We start from the raw sequence: 17,522 nt of genomic DNA, 5'->3' as shown, positions 1-17,522 counted from the left end.
TTCTTGCTCCCTTATCAAAGATTAGATGATCATATGTTTGGGGGGAGATGTCAGTATATTCAACCCTGTTCCATTGGTCTGCAGCTCTGCCTTTGTTCCAGTACCGTGCTGTTTTAATTATTAGTGCTTTGTAGTACTGTTTGAAGTTAGGGAGGTTGATTCCTCCCATTTTCTTTTTCCCAAGAATTGCTTTAGCTATTCATGTGGGCTTACTGTTCCATATGAATTTCAGGAGTGTTTGCTCCATTTCTTTGAAGAATGTCATAGGTATCATTATAGGTATCATATTGAATTTGTATAAAGCTTTGGGAAGTATTGCCATTTTGATGATGTTAATTCTCCCCATCCATGAGCAGGGGATATCTTATAAAGATAAATTTTAAAATATTACTTTTGGGAGTCTAGAGTGATAGTACAGTGGGTAGGGCACTTGCCTTGCACATAGCTGACCCATGTTCAATACCGGCACCCCCTATGGTCCCTCAAGTCCTATAAGGAGTGACCCCTAAGCAGCCGGGTGTGGCCCAAAAACCAAAAATAAAATTAAAAAAATGTTTTGAGAAGCTCTGAATTCGTATTTGAACACCTACTACTACTCTCTGTTACTGGGAATATCATTTATAAATCACAGAACTATTAACCTCCCTGACTTATTTTATTAAAAACAAACAAACAAACAAACAAACAAACAACCTTCCCCCTTCCTTCTTGTTCACTTTTGTTGAGTGGCCAGGAGTCACACAATTAGTCGCAGTATTCTCACACTTGAACATCCCTATTTTATGTTTGGTTGGTTGGTAAGAATGCTTCTTTGTAGCCTATGTGAGACCCTGGGTTTGATTCCCAACATCACACGACTCCCATGCACTGCAAAGATTGGCCCTCATAACAATAAAAATAATTAGCCAATTTTTAAAAGTATACATTTTAAAATCTAACACTGGGCAGAATGTCCTGACCCCACACCAGGCTGTCTTTTGTGGGGCAACTAGGAGGGGGACGGGGTGAGTTTCCCTCCCCGCCCCATGCAGAACCCCAGCAGCCAAAAACCTCCAGAACTCAACCTCAGCCATGCTCAAGGCCACTCTCCACAAGCTTGGATGAGCCTCACCTATGAGGGAACCTGCAGAAAAACCCAGGTTTGCGGGACCTGTGGCTGAGATCTCCAAGCTCACTTGGAGCAGGACTAGGCCTCCTCCTCCACAGCTTCCCAGTTTTCCAGTAGCTTGGCAGTCACACCCACAAACTCCCTCCATCCCCCATATAATTTCATCAATGGCCAAGATCCAGAGACTATGAAATAAAGCTCCCGGAAGAGAGCAACACAGAATGGCTGTGTGACCTCCTATACCGTAGCCCACTGATATACCAAAAGTAGCACACACTTGTTTGGTTTTAACATAGATGCTTGTACTCTCTTATATAAGGGCTTAAATGGCTCCAGGAAGAAACACAACAATCTTCACACACTTTCCTCTTATGGTGGTGGAAAGGTACATGGTGGTGGAATTAGTGTTTGAGTATTATCTGTAAAGAACTATTGTGAACAATGTAATAAAAATAAAATACATAAAAAATAGATAAATAAATAAAATCTAATACTGAAAATGGTTTGTTTCTCAATATTTCACAAGAGCCCAATTTTACTCATGCACTTATTCAACACTATCCAATAAGCAATGGATATATTCTTGACCCTGAGCTTGGCTGAGAATATTAAGATGTACGAGGCTTTAGTTCCTGCCTTTTAAGAACTTCATAGCTCAGTCAGAAAAATAGCTTAACAGGCATGCAGGAAGCCCAAGTTTAATTTCCAAAACAACAAGGTCCCCCAAAACCACTCTTCAAACCCCCAGGGAAGAGCTGGGAATAGCACCTGAGATTACTGGCTCATTCAACACTTTCCACTCCCACTCCAGCTCCCCAAAAAACACAAACCACCTCCCTGCCTAGGAGATCTGTGAACCAACAGCAGCAATGTGATAGGCATGATAGTTGGAATTAACTTCATAAAAAACTAATATTCAATAAACATTTGCTATGCACCAAGCAAAAATCTAAGTACTTCATCTGGATTAAGTAACATTTTCTACAACAATCCTAAAGGTAGGGACTATCTTTTTCTAATGGCAGAGATAAAATATTGTTGAATGCCCCATTGTTACTACTAGTAAATAAAGGAGCTTGGAATTGAATCCTTATATGATTGGGGACCTCTGGGTATCAACCACCATGCCATGAGACATACACTCCAGAGGCTCTGAGAAAAGGATCCTTGACCTTTAAGCTTTAATGAATAACTCATAATTTACAAGCATATGAGGAAGGAGAGGCATCCTCAATAGAAGGGATACACGTAAGCATAGATAAAGAGTGCATGACACATTGTGGGAACTTTAACCTGTTTGGTGTGATTAGAAAGGAGGCAGGGGAAGAGAAAGATGTCAAATACAGAGTCTGGGGTTAGAGAGATAGTACAATGGGTAGGGCTCTTGCCTTGCCCATGGCCAACCCAAGTTCAATCCCTGGCATCCCATATGGTACCATGGGCACCACCAGCAGTAATTCCTGACCATAGAGCCAAGAGTAACCTTTTAGCATTCCTAGGTGTGGCCCTAAAACAACAACAACAACAACAACAACAACAACAAAGCAATATAGAACCTGGAGAGCAGATTGAGTAGTTCAGATAGTTTACAGATCAGTAAAAACTCCGTCAACAGTTCTATGCCTCACTGCCCTCCTGGTTGTCTTTTGAGTCCGAAGTTTTACTGGCCAACCTACTCTAAGTAATGTTTTGTTATGAGGACACATACACACATATAATATAAAAGCTTCAGGAACAATGTGATAGTTTCTCTTATCAGATGCTATGCACGCTGATATTGTCAATTTCATTCTATTCTGTTTAACTTTTTAACAGGCTTAACGTTAACACTGACTAGGTTTCCCAACCTACTTAAGAAACAGTCTGAAACTCATATGCTAGGAGGCCGGAGCGATAGTGCAGCGGGCAGGCAGCACCACTGTTGCACATGGCTGACCCAGGTTCAATCCCATATGGTCTCCATGCCAGAAGTAATTCCTGAGTGCAGAGCCAGGAGTAGGCTCTGAGTATTGCTGGGCATAACTCCTCCCCCCCAAATAGCTAGAACCATGTGCTAAAACCTGGGACCAATAATCTTGGCACATTCTACCCTAGAATTGTTCACATCGCTCTGAGAGGTGTGTAATTCCCTTCTTTAACTTCAAGGGGGTTCTTTTGTCTCTCTGGAGATATCTGCATTTTCTTTTAAACATGTTTTCTCTTCTCTCACTTTTAATAAAATTTCTTAACTTGAAAAAAAATAGGTGTAGTCTAACAGTGCAAAGTACAGCAAGTAACCCTTTAACTCTAAAAACAAAGCAGTGCCCTCTATTTCCACAGAGTCAACACCCATTTGCCTTCTATCTCTCTGGACATAGTGTCTTCCTTTCACCTGTCAGCTGCCTTGCTCACTCTGTCATTCTTAATAAATATTAGGTGCTATGAATTAAGAAGCACCCCAGCATGAACACTAAGCTCAGCAGGATGTGGGAAGACAGAAAGTCTGACACAGTCAAACTGGGAAAAGAAATCTGGATTAGAGTAGGTACTAGATTCATCACTGACTCTCTGTGAAACATAGGTGTAGACTCTTAAGACATAGTATCAACGTTTCTTATCGAATTCCTTTGCTGTTGTCACTGTAGTTCTTGTTGTTGCTGTCGAGATGACCAGGGGTCCCACACCTGTTTGGCTGTGTGACTCACACACTTGGGTGTGGTGCTAACTGGGGACGAACTGCACAGGTTTCTAGTTGCAGTATTTGCACACGAACACACTGGAGGGTCACGCTCCAGTTACAGTGTGCTCACACATTCTGGCTGTAGTGCTCATAGGGGGTTGCACTCCTGGTCACAGTGTGTGCACATTCTTGGTTGCAGTGCTTGCATTGTGGTGATGCTCCAACACACCTGGTTGCAGTATGCTGGAAATCACATGCTCCCTCATGGTGCCAGGAGCTGCTGGGATGATACTGTGCACATGTGGGAAGATGGGACTGAACCTGAGCATACCAACCTTTTTAAATAGCTTACTGAGGGAATATAAGGTTTCACAGATTTCAACACTAGGTAGCAAACTGCAAAGAACTGCTATTATAATCTGCTTTAAAAGCCAATGTTGATCCCACTGCAGAAAAAAGACTGAAAAGTCAACTGTGGATTTCCATTTATTTGTGGTGGCCTATAGGGGCCATGAGAGAAGGTTTAGTTCATTCCTTAATTCCATCCTTGGTTCCTTCCTTCTTAAACAGGAGGGATCAAGACCACAGTACATAGATTAGAATATATATAAAAAAAAATCACTGTGTACCTGAATCATAACTTCAGTCAAGCAGAGATTAACACAACAAGCTTACATCTAAAGACTACTCATTAACTTGGGAGAAACATACTCCATCAGAAATGAAAAGATTTAGATCAATTCAAAGTTCAAATACTTGTTGGCAAAGTAAGTCACTATCCATTTATGGCCTCAGTTTGCCATCATCTGTCTATCTTATACCCCACATCTAAGGGAAGTACAAAAGGATGAAATTAATTCTAATATGGCTAGAGCAACAGCACTGTAGCACTGTGGCACTGTCCTCCCGTTGTTCATTGAACAAGTCTCACAATGGAGACGTTACTGGTGACCGCCCGAGCAAATCTATGGCCAGAACAACAGAGTTTGAAAAATTAATACCCATTAATTTGAAAAACCCATTAATACCAACATTTGTTGAGCATTAAATCTGTACCACACACTGTTTCAGGGTCTTATATTAACTATCACACCAACTATTGAAGGCAGACACTTTTTTAGGGAATGGAGTCACGCCTAGTTTGGGGGCCTCTTCACATACAGTGTACTCAGTGGACCATGTAAATGCAAACGATGAAACCCAGAGTCCTGCATGCGAAAGATACACTCCAGCCATTTGAAGCCTCCTCCCCAACCTAGTAGATACCATTATTGTGCTCATTATAAGTGAGGCAACTGAGAAGCAGAACGGTCATGTTAAGTTAATCAGGGTCACACGACTTGAAAATGACAGAACTAGGATTTGTCCACATACAGGATTCTTCAAGCTCCGTCTTAATAACAGTGGACAGAGGGATGGGGACACAGGGTAATGGAATTGGAGGTCGAAACAGTGAATGCCAGAAAATCCATTGTATACAAATATGTAAATCAGTGTCTAAATTTAAAAAGAAACCCAACATAAAACATTATGGGGGTGAAGACATAATACAGGAGATAAGGCACTTGCCTTACATGCAGTTAACCCTTTTGAATCCCTAGCACTATATAAGGTCCCATGAGCATGGGCTAGGTCATTCCTAAATAGAGAGCCAAGAAAAATACCAGAGCATTTCAGGTGTGGCCCCAAAGCCAATTTTTTTTTTAAATCCATAAAAAGTAGGGCCAGAGGAGTACAGTGGGTAAAGGTGCTTATTTTGTATGCAGCCAACCTGGGTTTGGTTCCTGGGATCACATATGACCCCCGGAGCACTATCAGGAGTGAACCCTGAGTGCAAAGTCAGGAGCAGTAAACCCCGAGTACTGCCAGTGTGGTCCCAAAACCAAAATTAAATTAAAAAACTACTTATCCAGAATTGTGAGGAATACATAGAGCAACACTGGAAGGATAAAGCCTACAAGCACAAACTGCTGATGAGCTCCAAGTAGAGAAAAAACATGCTCAAAAACCTTCAGAATTCTAGGTTGTGGTTTCTTTGTTTAGTTTTTTTTTCTTTTCTTTTTGGGTCCACCTGGTGATGCTCAGGGGTTATTCCTGGATCTGTACTCAGGAATTACCTTTGGTGGTGCTCATGGGTGATCATATGGGATGCCAGGGATCAAACCCAGGTTGGCCATGTGCTAGGCAAATGCCTTACCCACTGTATTATGACTTCGGAGATTTTTGAGAAGACATGCAAATTGCTATGGATTAAGTACACCTCTCCAACTCAGTACAAACAGGAAGTCCACCGTTATTTGGTGACCAAGAAGGCTCTGTGTATGAGTTTTCCTAGAAGGTTGTTGAAAGCTGCAGCAGCACCCCCCGAACAGAGAAGTCTAGAGAGTCCTTGCAAAGTCAACCTGAGGCTATCCAAGAAAACCAACAGAATTTTTTTGGACATTAGAGTTGTATCAAAAACAAAAAACAATAAAATTTTAAAAGAGGACTGGGTCAATAAATATAACCATCCATATTACAGAGGATCACTTACAAGAGAAGGGAGGGAGACAGGATGCCATATAATGTTTAGTAAGGTCCCAGCCAAAGGACTCTCATTCCCAATATTTGCAATGCTCCCTCACATCAATATATCTCCACCTACATATACCCTTTATTACATCCTTTGCTAGCGAACTCTTCCAGCCTCTTGAGGCTGAAGCTGGTGAAGCCTTTCCCAAACTCCATGTCACTGTCAAATATTTCTCTGTGGTTCTTGAAAGTAGAGTGGGTGGGGTCTGAGTGATAGTACTGTGGATAAGGTGTTTTTGCCTTGCATCTGATTGATCTGGGTTTGATCCCTGGCGACCCATATGGTCCTCCAAGCCCTGTGAGGAGTGATTCCTAAGCACCACTGAGTATGACCAAAAAAAAAAAAAAGCCCACACCCATATATATGTTTATATATACATATGTATATAAAAAACTAATATTTGATCCCAAGTTTCTAAAGCTACATAAAAATATGATGAAATGGTATTTTGTAAATAATGAAAAGGGAAAATAACTTTTCTCTTGGACAAGGTCAGGGCACTCCTGGATAATTAATTTCTCCAAAGGATAACAATCCACCATCACCCATACAACCCATACAGAGAGAGAGAGAGAGAAAGAGAGAGAGAGAGAGAGAGAGAGAGAGGGAGAGAGAGAGAGGGAGAGAGAGAGAGAAAACATACCAGATAACCTCCAATTCTCTTTCTCTCTGTCAAAATGACTTCCAAATCACCCAGGATCTCTTGTATATGCCTTATCACTATCAAAAGTCATCAAATATTAAAGGCTTCTAATACGTAACAGTAGTGCAGCAGGGGTCATTCCCAAAGCTTTGCTCTTAGGGTTTCACTCCCACACAGTACCAAGGATTGAACATAGACTTCCTACATGCAAAGTATGTACTCAGCCCACTGAGCTATTTTTCCAGCCCAGAACCTACTAAGAATTTCACTAAAGCTATTATTTCTTCCAACATCAAGAAATATCTGACTGGGCAGGAACAGGGGTTAAGTGCTTTTAAGTGCTTGCCTTGCAAGCCAAGAGACCACTGTCAGGTGTGGTCCAAATCCCTTCTCCAAAGATACATCTTGCCCTAAAAGGTTAGACTGAATACAAAATACAAGAATGACTCAACCTGTTAAATCAATCTTTACTCAATCTGTTAAATCAATCTGAGGACAAGTAGGGTGGAGAACACTGAGCACAGGCTAGAAACCAGGACTATATTGAAAACTTAGGGGGGAAAATGAAGAAAAATGTTCCTTTCCTCAGAGTTGACAGTCCAATGTATTTCACAAACTATCAAAGCTAATGTGGCAGATTATTAAAAATTAATAAGATTGGGGCCGGAGTGATAGTACTGCAGGTAGGGCATTTGCCTTGCACACAACCAACCTGGGTTTGATTCCCAGTATCCCATATAGTCCCCCAAGCACCACCAGGAGTAATTCGTGAGTACAGAGCCAGGAGTAACCCCTGAGGATCGCTAGTGTGACCCAAAAAGAAAAAAAAAAGATTAAAATAAAACCAGTAATATAGTTAAAATAAGACCAATTCAGTTCTCACCTACCATCATCTTGTGCTCATCACATTTTTTTAACTTTTTTGATTAATTTTTAATTAAGGCACCATGCTTTACAAAGTCATTCATAGTTGAGTTTTAGGGATATAATGTTCCAACACCAATCCCACCACCAGCGTTAGCTTCCCTCCACCAATGTCCCCAGGTTCCCTCCCTCCATTCCCAGTCTGTCTCCTTGACAGGCACATTTTTAAGTTTGGATGTTGCAATTTGGGTCTCATGTTGTTGGCTCTGTGGTTTACATATATAGATATACCACACATCTACACCATCCTTCTGCCCAAGACCCCTTGCCCCACCATCTTCATTGTTTCTTCCTTCTTTGATTTCTTTTCTTCCCTGTCCTTCTCATTTCTATAATCAAGAGTCAAAGGTAGTCTAGGTACAAGATTACCTTGCATTCTTTGATACCCCTCTTTGATATCTTGCATTCCCTCATCCTGTTATCCTATATCTCATCTGAAATTCTCCCTCCTTTTGACAGTTCCAATCTCAACACATTTTTTTCTACCCTCATACCGTTGTGATTTTCTAGGTAAATCATATTAAGAACACAAACATGATATCTCTAATGTCAAGTATGAATGAATTTTAATTCTAATACTCCTCTATATATGAGTCATCTAAATACAGATTCCTATGATCAAACCAGAGTCCTCCTTGGACCACACCTTCAATGAGAAAAGGTGAATTGTATTATAAAATGATAAAGTTTTAGACTTTAGTCCCTGGCTCAATTTCAGGAACTTCTTGAGGAAACCCCCACAAGCAACTAAAGTCACAGGAAAGTGAAATAAGATAGATAGAGCTGGAAAGACAGTACAGTGGGTAGGGTGCTTGCCTTGCATGCAGCCAATTGGTATTCAATCCCTGACATCCCATAGGGTCCTCTAAACACCTCTAAGTAATTCCTGAGTGCAGAGCCACAAGTAATCCCTAAACTCGTGAGCACTGCTGGGTATGCCCAACCCTCCCCCCCAAAAAGGACAGTGGGATAGACATGAATAGCAATGTAAATCAGGACACTAATGAACAAACATGCAAAATATGTTACCTCTTGATATTATACAAATATTATACATCAGTAACATCCTGCTCTACTGTGCTAGCACTCATGAAAATGAAAGAAAAATAATTGTCTCAGTTACTATTAAAAGTATTTTATTTGGGGCTGGAGTGATAGCACAGCAGGTAGGGCATTTGCCTTGCATGCAGCAGACCCTAGTTCGATTCCCAGCATCCCATATGGTCCCCAAAGCACCACCAGGCACCAGAAACATGAGCCAGGAGTAATCACCGTGCATCGCTGGGTGTGACCAAAAAGTCAAAAAGCCAAAAAAAAGAAAAAAAGAAAAAAAGAACCACCCAAATAAAATAAAAAAAATTTATTTTACAATAATATACTTTCTCTCCCCCTAAGATTTCAGGATATACTAGTGGTGCTCAGGAGCTACTCTCGCCTCCCAGCAATGTGCTCAAAGGTCACTCCTGCCTGTGTTTGAGGGATCATGTGGAGCTCAACAAATACACCCAGTCCTTTGTGCTATCTCTCTGACCCAAGAGAAAGTCTTTTTTTTTTCCCCCCAGGTTTTTGGGCCACACCCAGCGATACTCAGAGGTTACCCCTGGCTCTGTGCTCAGGAATTACTCCCGGCAAGCTTGGGGGATCATATGGGATGCCAGGGATTGTGCCTGTACTCTACTACTGGTCCAGCCCCCAGAAAGACTTATTTCTAAAGCATGGAATCAAAGGCATGACTAATACTTAATACTTATTTTTCAAATATTAGCTGACTTTATAGCTTTATTTAGGGTGTGGTATAAAATTAAAAAAAATTATTGGAGAGTGCTCTTAAGCAATGCTGACGGGTTTGAGTGCCACTCCCAGCCATACTCAGGCTTCCAGGCTCAATGTTCAATGCTAGGAACCAAGGAAGTGGAGCTGCTCAGACCCTGTGGCTCTGGGGGTGACTATAGTCACCCCAGTAGTGTTATGGGGAAATTCTTCTTTGGGGGGGGGGGGGCACATCTGCTGGTATTCAGAATTTACTCCTGGTAGTGCTTGAGGAACTAAATGAGGTGCTTGAAATTGAACCCAGATCAGCTGTGTGCAAGACAAGCAATCTACCTGCTATCTCTTCAGTCTATAAGAGTCTATAACTCTTATAAACTTATAGACAGGACAACAACACAGTCTTCCCGCTGTTCATCGATTTGCTCGAGTGGGCCCAGTAACATCTCCATTTTGAGACTTGTTGTTACTGTTTGGCATATTGAATACGTCACGGGTCGCCTGCCAGGCTTTGCCATGTGGGCGAGATACTCTAGGTAGCTTGCCGAGCTCTCCAAGAGGGGCGAAGGAATCGAACCCGGCTCAGCCTGGCTGGCTGCGCGCAAGGCAAACGCCCTACTGCTGTGCTATTGCTCCAGCCCCAGACAGGACAACTACTGTGAAATTAACACAATCAGGTTTGTTTATTTTTTCAGAGTCCAGAATTGAACCCAAATCCTCACTTATGCAAGTCAAGTGTTCTACATCAAGTCACATTGCTGGCCCCCAATCATGTTATGTCTATTTTGCTTTTCTTGGGGAAGGGGGACAAGGATATATCTTGGTGCTCTGGGGATCATGTTGCACCACGAGATTAAACTCAGGCCATCTTCATGCAAAGCATGAACTCAGTCCTTTGAGCTATCTCTCAGTTCCCTAATCAGGTTTTTTGGTTTTGTTGTTGTTGTTGGAGGTCATAGCAGCAGTGCTCAGAAGATAATCCTTGTCGTGTTCAGAGAGCCATGTGGTGTGGAGGATCACATCTGGAGATCCTGCATGCAAAGCTCATGCTCAGCCCACTGAGTTATGTTTGGCCCCACTCAAGTGTTTGAATATTTTTTTAAAAACTCTTTTCATTGAATCACTGTGAAATAGACCCTTACAGAGTTGTTTATGATTGGATTTCAGTCATACAGTATTTCAACACCCACCCCTTCACCAGTGTACATTTCCCAGCATCAGTGTCCCCAGGTTCCCTCCCATCACCCCCCACTCTCAGGTGCGCTCTCTCTCTCTCCCCCCCCCCCCCGCCCCCTTTCTATCTCCTCTCTCCCTCCCCCCTCCTACCCTCCCTTCCCTCCTCAACCCCTTTTTGGGCATTGTGGTTTGCAATATTGATACTAAAAGTTTATCAAGAATTATCCCTTAATCTACTTTTAAAGTGTTTAAATCTTTGTTAAGTATATAAATTTTAAGCCCCAACCTCCCTGGCCGCAAATCAAATAAAAAGGCTTCAAGACAAATGCATGATGCTTTCCTCTAGTCTCAGTTACCCATGCCAGGTCTCCCTTACCTGGAAGGAAAAAGTTAAAGAATTAATTTGGGGAGGAAGGGAAATGACTCAAGAGCCGGAGTGCATGTTCTGCATGTAGGAAATTCAGGTTCAATCTGGGTACCACAGCCTGGATCCCTGAGATACTACTAGGAGTCACCCTAACTCCACTCTCAAACCAATATGCTGGGAGTAGACCCTACTCAATATCTCCAGATATGGACCCCACAAAAGAAAAAAAAGAATGATGCAGTTTAAAATTAATGAACAATAAGGAAGAAGAAAGCAGAGTTTAAAAGAAAAAGAAGGCAGGGTAGGATAGACCTAGAAGACCCACATAGAATATTAGTCTCAAAACTTAACTTCCAATCTAAGTTTTGTCCCTGAATTCTGCAGTCCTTGACTTCCTCAGTGTGATGGCTAAAGTTGTCCCCTCATACCTGCATAGCTGAGCAATTATCACATATCATGTAGTTGGGCACACTGTAGAGGGTAAGGGGAGATCATTATATGGATATGAAAGAACACTTCTGTGAGTGCTGCGTATGAGTACTAACACCCTATAACACAGGTCATGATTATAGTAGGGTTGGGCTGGAGAGAGAGCACAAAGGGCAGGGCTCTTGCCTTGCACAAGGCTGACCTGGGACTTTTTTTTTTTTTTTTTTTGCCACACCTAGTGGTACTCAGGGCTTACTCCTGGCTCTGTGCTCAGGAATCACTCCTGGCAGATTTGAGGGACCATATAGGGTGCTAGAGATCAAACCCAGGTCAGCTGCAACATCCTATCTGCTGTACTATGGCTCCAGCCTCCGACCTGGGTTTTATGTTCAGCCAGAAGGAGTGATCCTTGAGTGCAGAGCCAAGAGTAAACCCCGCGCTCAGAGCTCAAAGGGCCATATGATTGCTTTGCATACAGGAGAGCCATTCTCAATTCCCAGCATGGTCTGATCCCCCAAGCACAGATCTGAGAGTAGTCTCTGGAAATAGGTGGGAGGGGCCCCAAACCAAAACATAATAGAAAATGAAAAAACCTCACAGCATGTTACAAATCGTCTGTCCTTATTACTATAATGATGACTCTTATTTTTGGTATATGTGTGATTACTATGATTTTGTATTTCACAATTGGACAGCACAGTCATTCATCGCTTTTTCTTTCCATGTATTGATTTATGGGGGCTGAACTGCCTCTGGAAATTCAATTTAGGTAAACAGTTCATAGAACATCTCTAAAGGTATTTAAGTCTTCCCGGAGCATTCTTGCTCAGTGAAAGAAAAATTGACTTCAGAATTAAGAGGAAAGAATGTAGATATAGGGGCTGGAGCGATAGCACTGCGGGTAGGATGTTTGCCTTGTAGGCAGCCAACCCAGGTTCAATTCCCAGCATCCCACGTGGTCCCCCAAACACCACCAGCAGTAATTCCTGAGTGCATGAGCCAGGAGTAACCCCTGTGCATCGCCAGGTGTGACCAAAAATCCCTTTAAAAAAGTGGGTATATTCTCCCCAATGAGCAAAGAAAAGACTCTGTATCTCATATAGCCTTTCCCCCTAAGCACCAGACTCATAGATTCTACCATCAAAGAGGTATCACATAGCTTAACTGGCTCTAACACTTGACATAGTCAAATGAACATGACCAACTAGAATGTGAAATGAACTCATCTTTCCCCTTCAGGTCTTCCCTTCCTGACAGGCTTCACCTCTCAAAAATTGTCATCTTTCGATTGTTCAAGTCACTAATATCAGGTAAAGGTAAGGTAAAGGCCCTCCCGTTGTTCATCGATTTGCTCGAGCGGGCCCAGTAATGTCTCCATTGGAAACTTTGTTGTTACTGTGTCTGGCATATCGAATACATCACGGGGAGCTTGCCAGGCTCTGCCGTGCGGGCGAGATACTCTCGGTAGCTTGCCGGGCTCTCTGAGAGGGGCGGAGGAATCGAACTCGGGTTGGCCATGTTGGCTGCATGTAAGGCAAACGCTCTACCGCTGTGCTATCACTCCAGCCCACTAATATCAGAGTCATCTTTAATTTTTCCTTTTTTTAATCCTCTACCCACACGTCTCAAGAACTGCTTCCTCTACTTCCTAAACAGCTGTTTAGTCCCTGTATTCCTTCTATTTTGTTTTGTTTTTTGTGCTGGAGCGATAGCACAGCGGTAGAGCGTTTGCCTTGCACGCAGCCAACATGGCCGACCCGAGTTCGATTCCTCCGCCCCTCTCGGAGAGCCCGGCAAGCTACCGAGAGTATTCGATATGCCAGACACAGTAACAACAAAGTCTCCAATGGAGACGTTACTGGGCCCCGCTCGAGAAAAATCGACGAACAATGGGAGGTCAGTGACAGTGACAGTGTTTTTCGTTTGTGGGTAAGGGTTGGGGCAAGAGGTAGCAGTGCTGGGGATTACTTGCAGCTCAGGGCTTGGGGGCTGTTCCTAGCAGACCATGTGGTTATGTGGATCAAACTCAGGGCTACAGCAAGCAAAGAAACTTTGCACTATCTCCCCAGCCCAATTTCTCTTTCCTTTGAAAGCAAATTCGGGAGCGGGGAAAGGGGCAGGGAGTAGGATTGAACTTTTAGCCACACCAGAGCTTACTCCTGGCTCTGGGCTTAGGGGTCACTCTTGGCGGTGTTTAGGAGATCATGTGCAGCACTGAGGATTGAACCTGGGTTGGTCACAAATAAAGCAAGCTTCCTTGCCCCCTATATCACCCCACAGGCCCAACCGCCCCCAGCACCTTTTTACCTAATACCTCCTTCTAGATGCTCCATTCTCTGAACTTGTGCAAACAACTCCTCAGCCTGAAATACTATCACCTTCTACTCCTTTTCTGCTCTCATCCTTCAACTGTGAAAGCTTACCTTCTCCGACAAACTTGACACCGAAAATGAGGTTAAATACTCTTGCTCCCCCCGCCCCCATCACACACACACTTTTTGGGACTGGCCTCACAAGCAGTGCTGAGGGGCTAGGAAATCATCCTAGCAATACACAACCATCCGTACTGGGCAATTCAATGCCAGGGCCCAGGATGTGCTGCAGCTCAGGCCCAGCTGTGCTGAGAACTATGATGTTACCCCCAAGATACTTGGGGGCCTTTAAGGCTATACCTGATGGAACTGGGGGTGAAGGGGGTGTGGAGCTAAAGGTGGAACTCAGCACGCACCCTGACCCCTAAGCTATCTCCCCACCCCACTCTTGGTATTTTTGCTCTAACTCTACCTTTAATATTTACCACATCTACAATTGCTAGATTTAAATCAGTCCCTTCCAGTACTATACATACTTCAAGAGTAAGTATCTGTTTGTCCGCCGTCATCCAACTCCTTGGCATTCTGTACAAACCCAAAAATATTTGTTCAATGAATAATATCTTACCCTTGAGTGATATCTGTACCATGCCTCAAGGACTTTTCAGCCTTACATTAGAGACCTCTAGTAAACTCCACCTGTAGCTCTGTTCCTTTTAGGTACAATGTAAACACGTTCTCTCTTTTCTCTTTGGGACAATTGTGAAATATGCCAACTCCTTCAACATATCTCTATAGCTATTTCTGGCACTGCTTCATTTTCTTACAGCACACCTAGGTCTAAAGTAGAAAGTATTATGTGTACTCTTGGAATTTTTTTTTTTTTTATGGAAGCCAGAGGCCAGAGAGATAGTACTAGGATTGAGGCACTGACTTTCCATGTGGCCAACCCTGGTTTAAGACCAACCCCTGAACACCCCAGGAGTGATACCTGAGCAGAGCCAGGAACAGCCCTGACTGCCAGAGGGTATGGCCCAATAGCCCCTACAAAAGGAAAACTTTCACAAAGTAACATTTTCAAGTGTTGGAATACCTCATAAAGGTTTTGTTGTTGTTTTCTTCTTTTTTTTTTGGGGGGGGGGGCATGCCAAGTAGTGCTGGGGCGATTTCTGGCTCTGTCCTCAGGAATGACTCTAGCAGTTCAGGGGATCATACATAGTGTATAGTGTCAGGATTAGAACCAAGATCATGACCACTGCTGCCACATGCAAGTTAACTGCCTTACCTCCTATACTGTTTTTTCTGGCCCTGACAGATTTGTTTATAGATGCTGTGGATCACATCCAGGGCCTCATACATCCAAGGCAAATGTTCTACTGCTCCTGGCTGTGCTCATCACTCTTCAATGGTAATACAAGTACCTGTAAATTTGCTGCTTTTTATACTTGCCCTTTACTGACACCTAAGAGTCTACATAGCCCACTCATCTACAAATCAAGCACCTTCTCTTTATTGTGGAATTAGGGGCCAGAGATATAGTACAGCAGTGAAGGCACTTTAGCATATGGTCCCAAGAGCTTAGATAAGTGATCGCTCAGAGGAGAGCCAGGAGTAAGCCCTGAGCACTGCCCAGTGTGGGCTCAAAACCAAAATATATAAATTGTGCAATTAAAGAAAAAAACCCCCAACTTTCAAAACACAAAACAAGGAAACCCCAAAATCAAAACATCAATGCTAGTCTCCCTTGTATCAAGATTCACATGATGACTCCGGTTCAGCTCGACCAGCGGGTGGGGGTTTTTGGGGATCCTCCTCAGTGGTACTGGGGCTTCGGGGACACTGTGGGAAACAAGATTTGACAACAAGGGCCTGACAGCTTGGTGTTCATACTGGTACTGGCTGATCTCCAAGGCCACACCCAGCAGTGTTGGGGGCCACCCAATATCTAGCAAGCTCCCCATACCTCTGAACTCCTCTCCTGGGTCCGTCAGCTCCTTAAGTCCAAAATGAAGTGTTTGGGGGTTGGAGAGAGAATACAGCAGGCAAGATGCTTGCCTTGCACACAGTCAACCTGAGTGTGATCCCGCCTGCCCCCCACCCCCCACTTCCCAGGATTGATTCCTGAGTGCAGAGCCAGGAGTAAACCCTGAGCACTGCAGGGTGTGGCTCCCAAGCCAAAATAAATAAGATGAAGTGTTTAGCACAATTCCTCAAACTCCTTCGAAGGAAATATTTTTGTTGTCGCAATATTAACAATTTAATAGGCACAGGGATGTCAATGCTTATGCCACCGCAGATATCCGCAGGAAATCTAATACTTGATCAGTTTTCGGTTCTATGAAGGGTTTAAATAGGTCTGAATCACGGGTTCAAGAAGGATGCACAAAACAAACTGGTATTTGGGGAGAGGGTGCTTCTATGCGAGAAGGGCTTCTAGAACGCACGTTCCAGGTACTGTTCCCGTCCCACATTTGTCAGGCGTCGCACGGAATGCCCAAAGGTGCTCTGCAAGAACAAACTGGCCGGTAAGACGTGCTGGTTTTCACCACTGCCCCATCTCCCTTGCATAAACGGCTCGGGCGCGGGGGGACCTGACCCCGCGTCAGCCAGTCGCACGAATGTCTACACCACAGGCCTGCAAAGATCACCTCAGCGCAACGTCGGCCTGAGCGGCGCCGTCCCCCGCCAAGAAAAGTTAGCGAGGCTCGCAGCCGTCTCCCAGCGGAGGGGTTGGGAGCGCCCTCGGCGGGCCCGGGGCCTTCTCCCACCCTCCTGCTCGGCGGCGAATTCCAACCTCGACCCCCGTCCCCGCACCCCCTCCCGCGCCGGGCCGACCGCCCAGCCCCCGCCCCGCGCCGCGAGCGCGCCCTGACCTCCTCGAACTGCTCGCCGGAACAGCCGGCGCCGCGAGCCTCCAGCACTTCCCGGAACTGCTCCAGGGTGACGGACTCCTCGCCGCGGCCCAGCCGCTCTTCCAGCCAGCGCAGCAGCGCGCCGTGGTGCCTCGACACGAGCGACTCGCTGGGCGGCACGGGCCGCAGGGCAGCCGCCGCTTCGCGCAGGCGGGCGGGCTCCAGCAGAGCCGCGGCGGGCGGCAGCGCCGGGGCCGCCGGGCCCGAGCCGGGGGTCGCGCTCAGCTCCTCGACCCAGTCTTGAAGCGGGCCCCAGCCCTCGCCCCCGGCGGCTGCCGCCTCGTCCTCACTGCCGTGGCTCGTCGCGTTCCCCATAGGGCTCCGTCTCGGGCGCCGGGCCGTGCCGGTGCCGCCGCCGCCGCCGCCGCCTCCCCGCCACGACCTGTCAACCTCTCCGACGGCACCGGGCGGGCGGGGACGGGGAGGAGACGGCGGCGGCGACTTCCGGCTTCCTCGCCGTCAAGCGAACGCGCTGTCGCAAAGGCGCCGTGAAGCGGACCCCACCGCCTCACGACACCGAGGCGAGGACCGCTGTTTCCACCAGGGCGCGTCTGCCACGGAGCTACGTCACGCCGCCATCTCTTTCGCCCCCATCTTCAAGCGGGCGGGCAACGTGCACGCCGGGAGGGGCTTCCGCCGCCTCGCTCTCGGCA

General features: G+C 45.1%; 1 protein-coding gene across 1 annotated transcript in view; it reads right to left on the bottom strand.

The window, feature by feature from the left end:
- ZZEF1 (zinc finger ZZ-type and EF-hand domain containing 1) overlaps positions 1–17,294 on the bottom strand; it is a 144,281-nt gene extending 126,987 nt beyond the window's left edge. The window contains exon 1 of the mRNA XM_056127447.1: positions 16,831–17,294. Within this exon, the coding sequence (XP_055983422.1) occupies positions 16,831–17,184 (354 nt within the window). The 5' untranslated portion in view covers positions 17,185–17,294. The remainder of the gene's footprint in view (positions 1–16,830) is intronic.
- Positions 17,295–17,522: the final 228 nt, after the last annotated feature.

This window comes from Sorex fumeus, unplaced genomic scaffold (assembly GCF_029834395.1).
Source record: "Sorex fumeus unplaced genomic scaffold, SorFum_2.1 ptg000063l, whole genome shotgun sequence".
NCBI lineage: Eukaryota > Metazoa > Chordata > Mammalia > Eulipotyphla > Soricidae > Sorex > Sorex fumeus.
The sequence above is the reverse complement of the archived record's forward strand: the minus strand, read 5'-3'. Positions and strand labels throughout refer to the sequence as shown.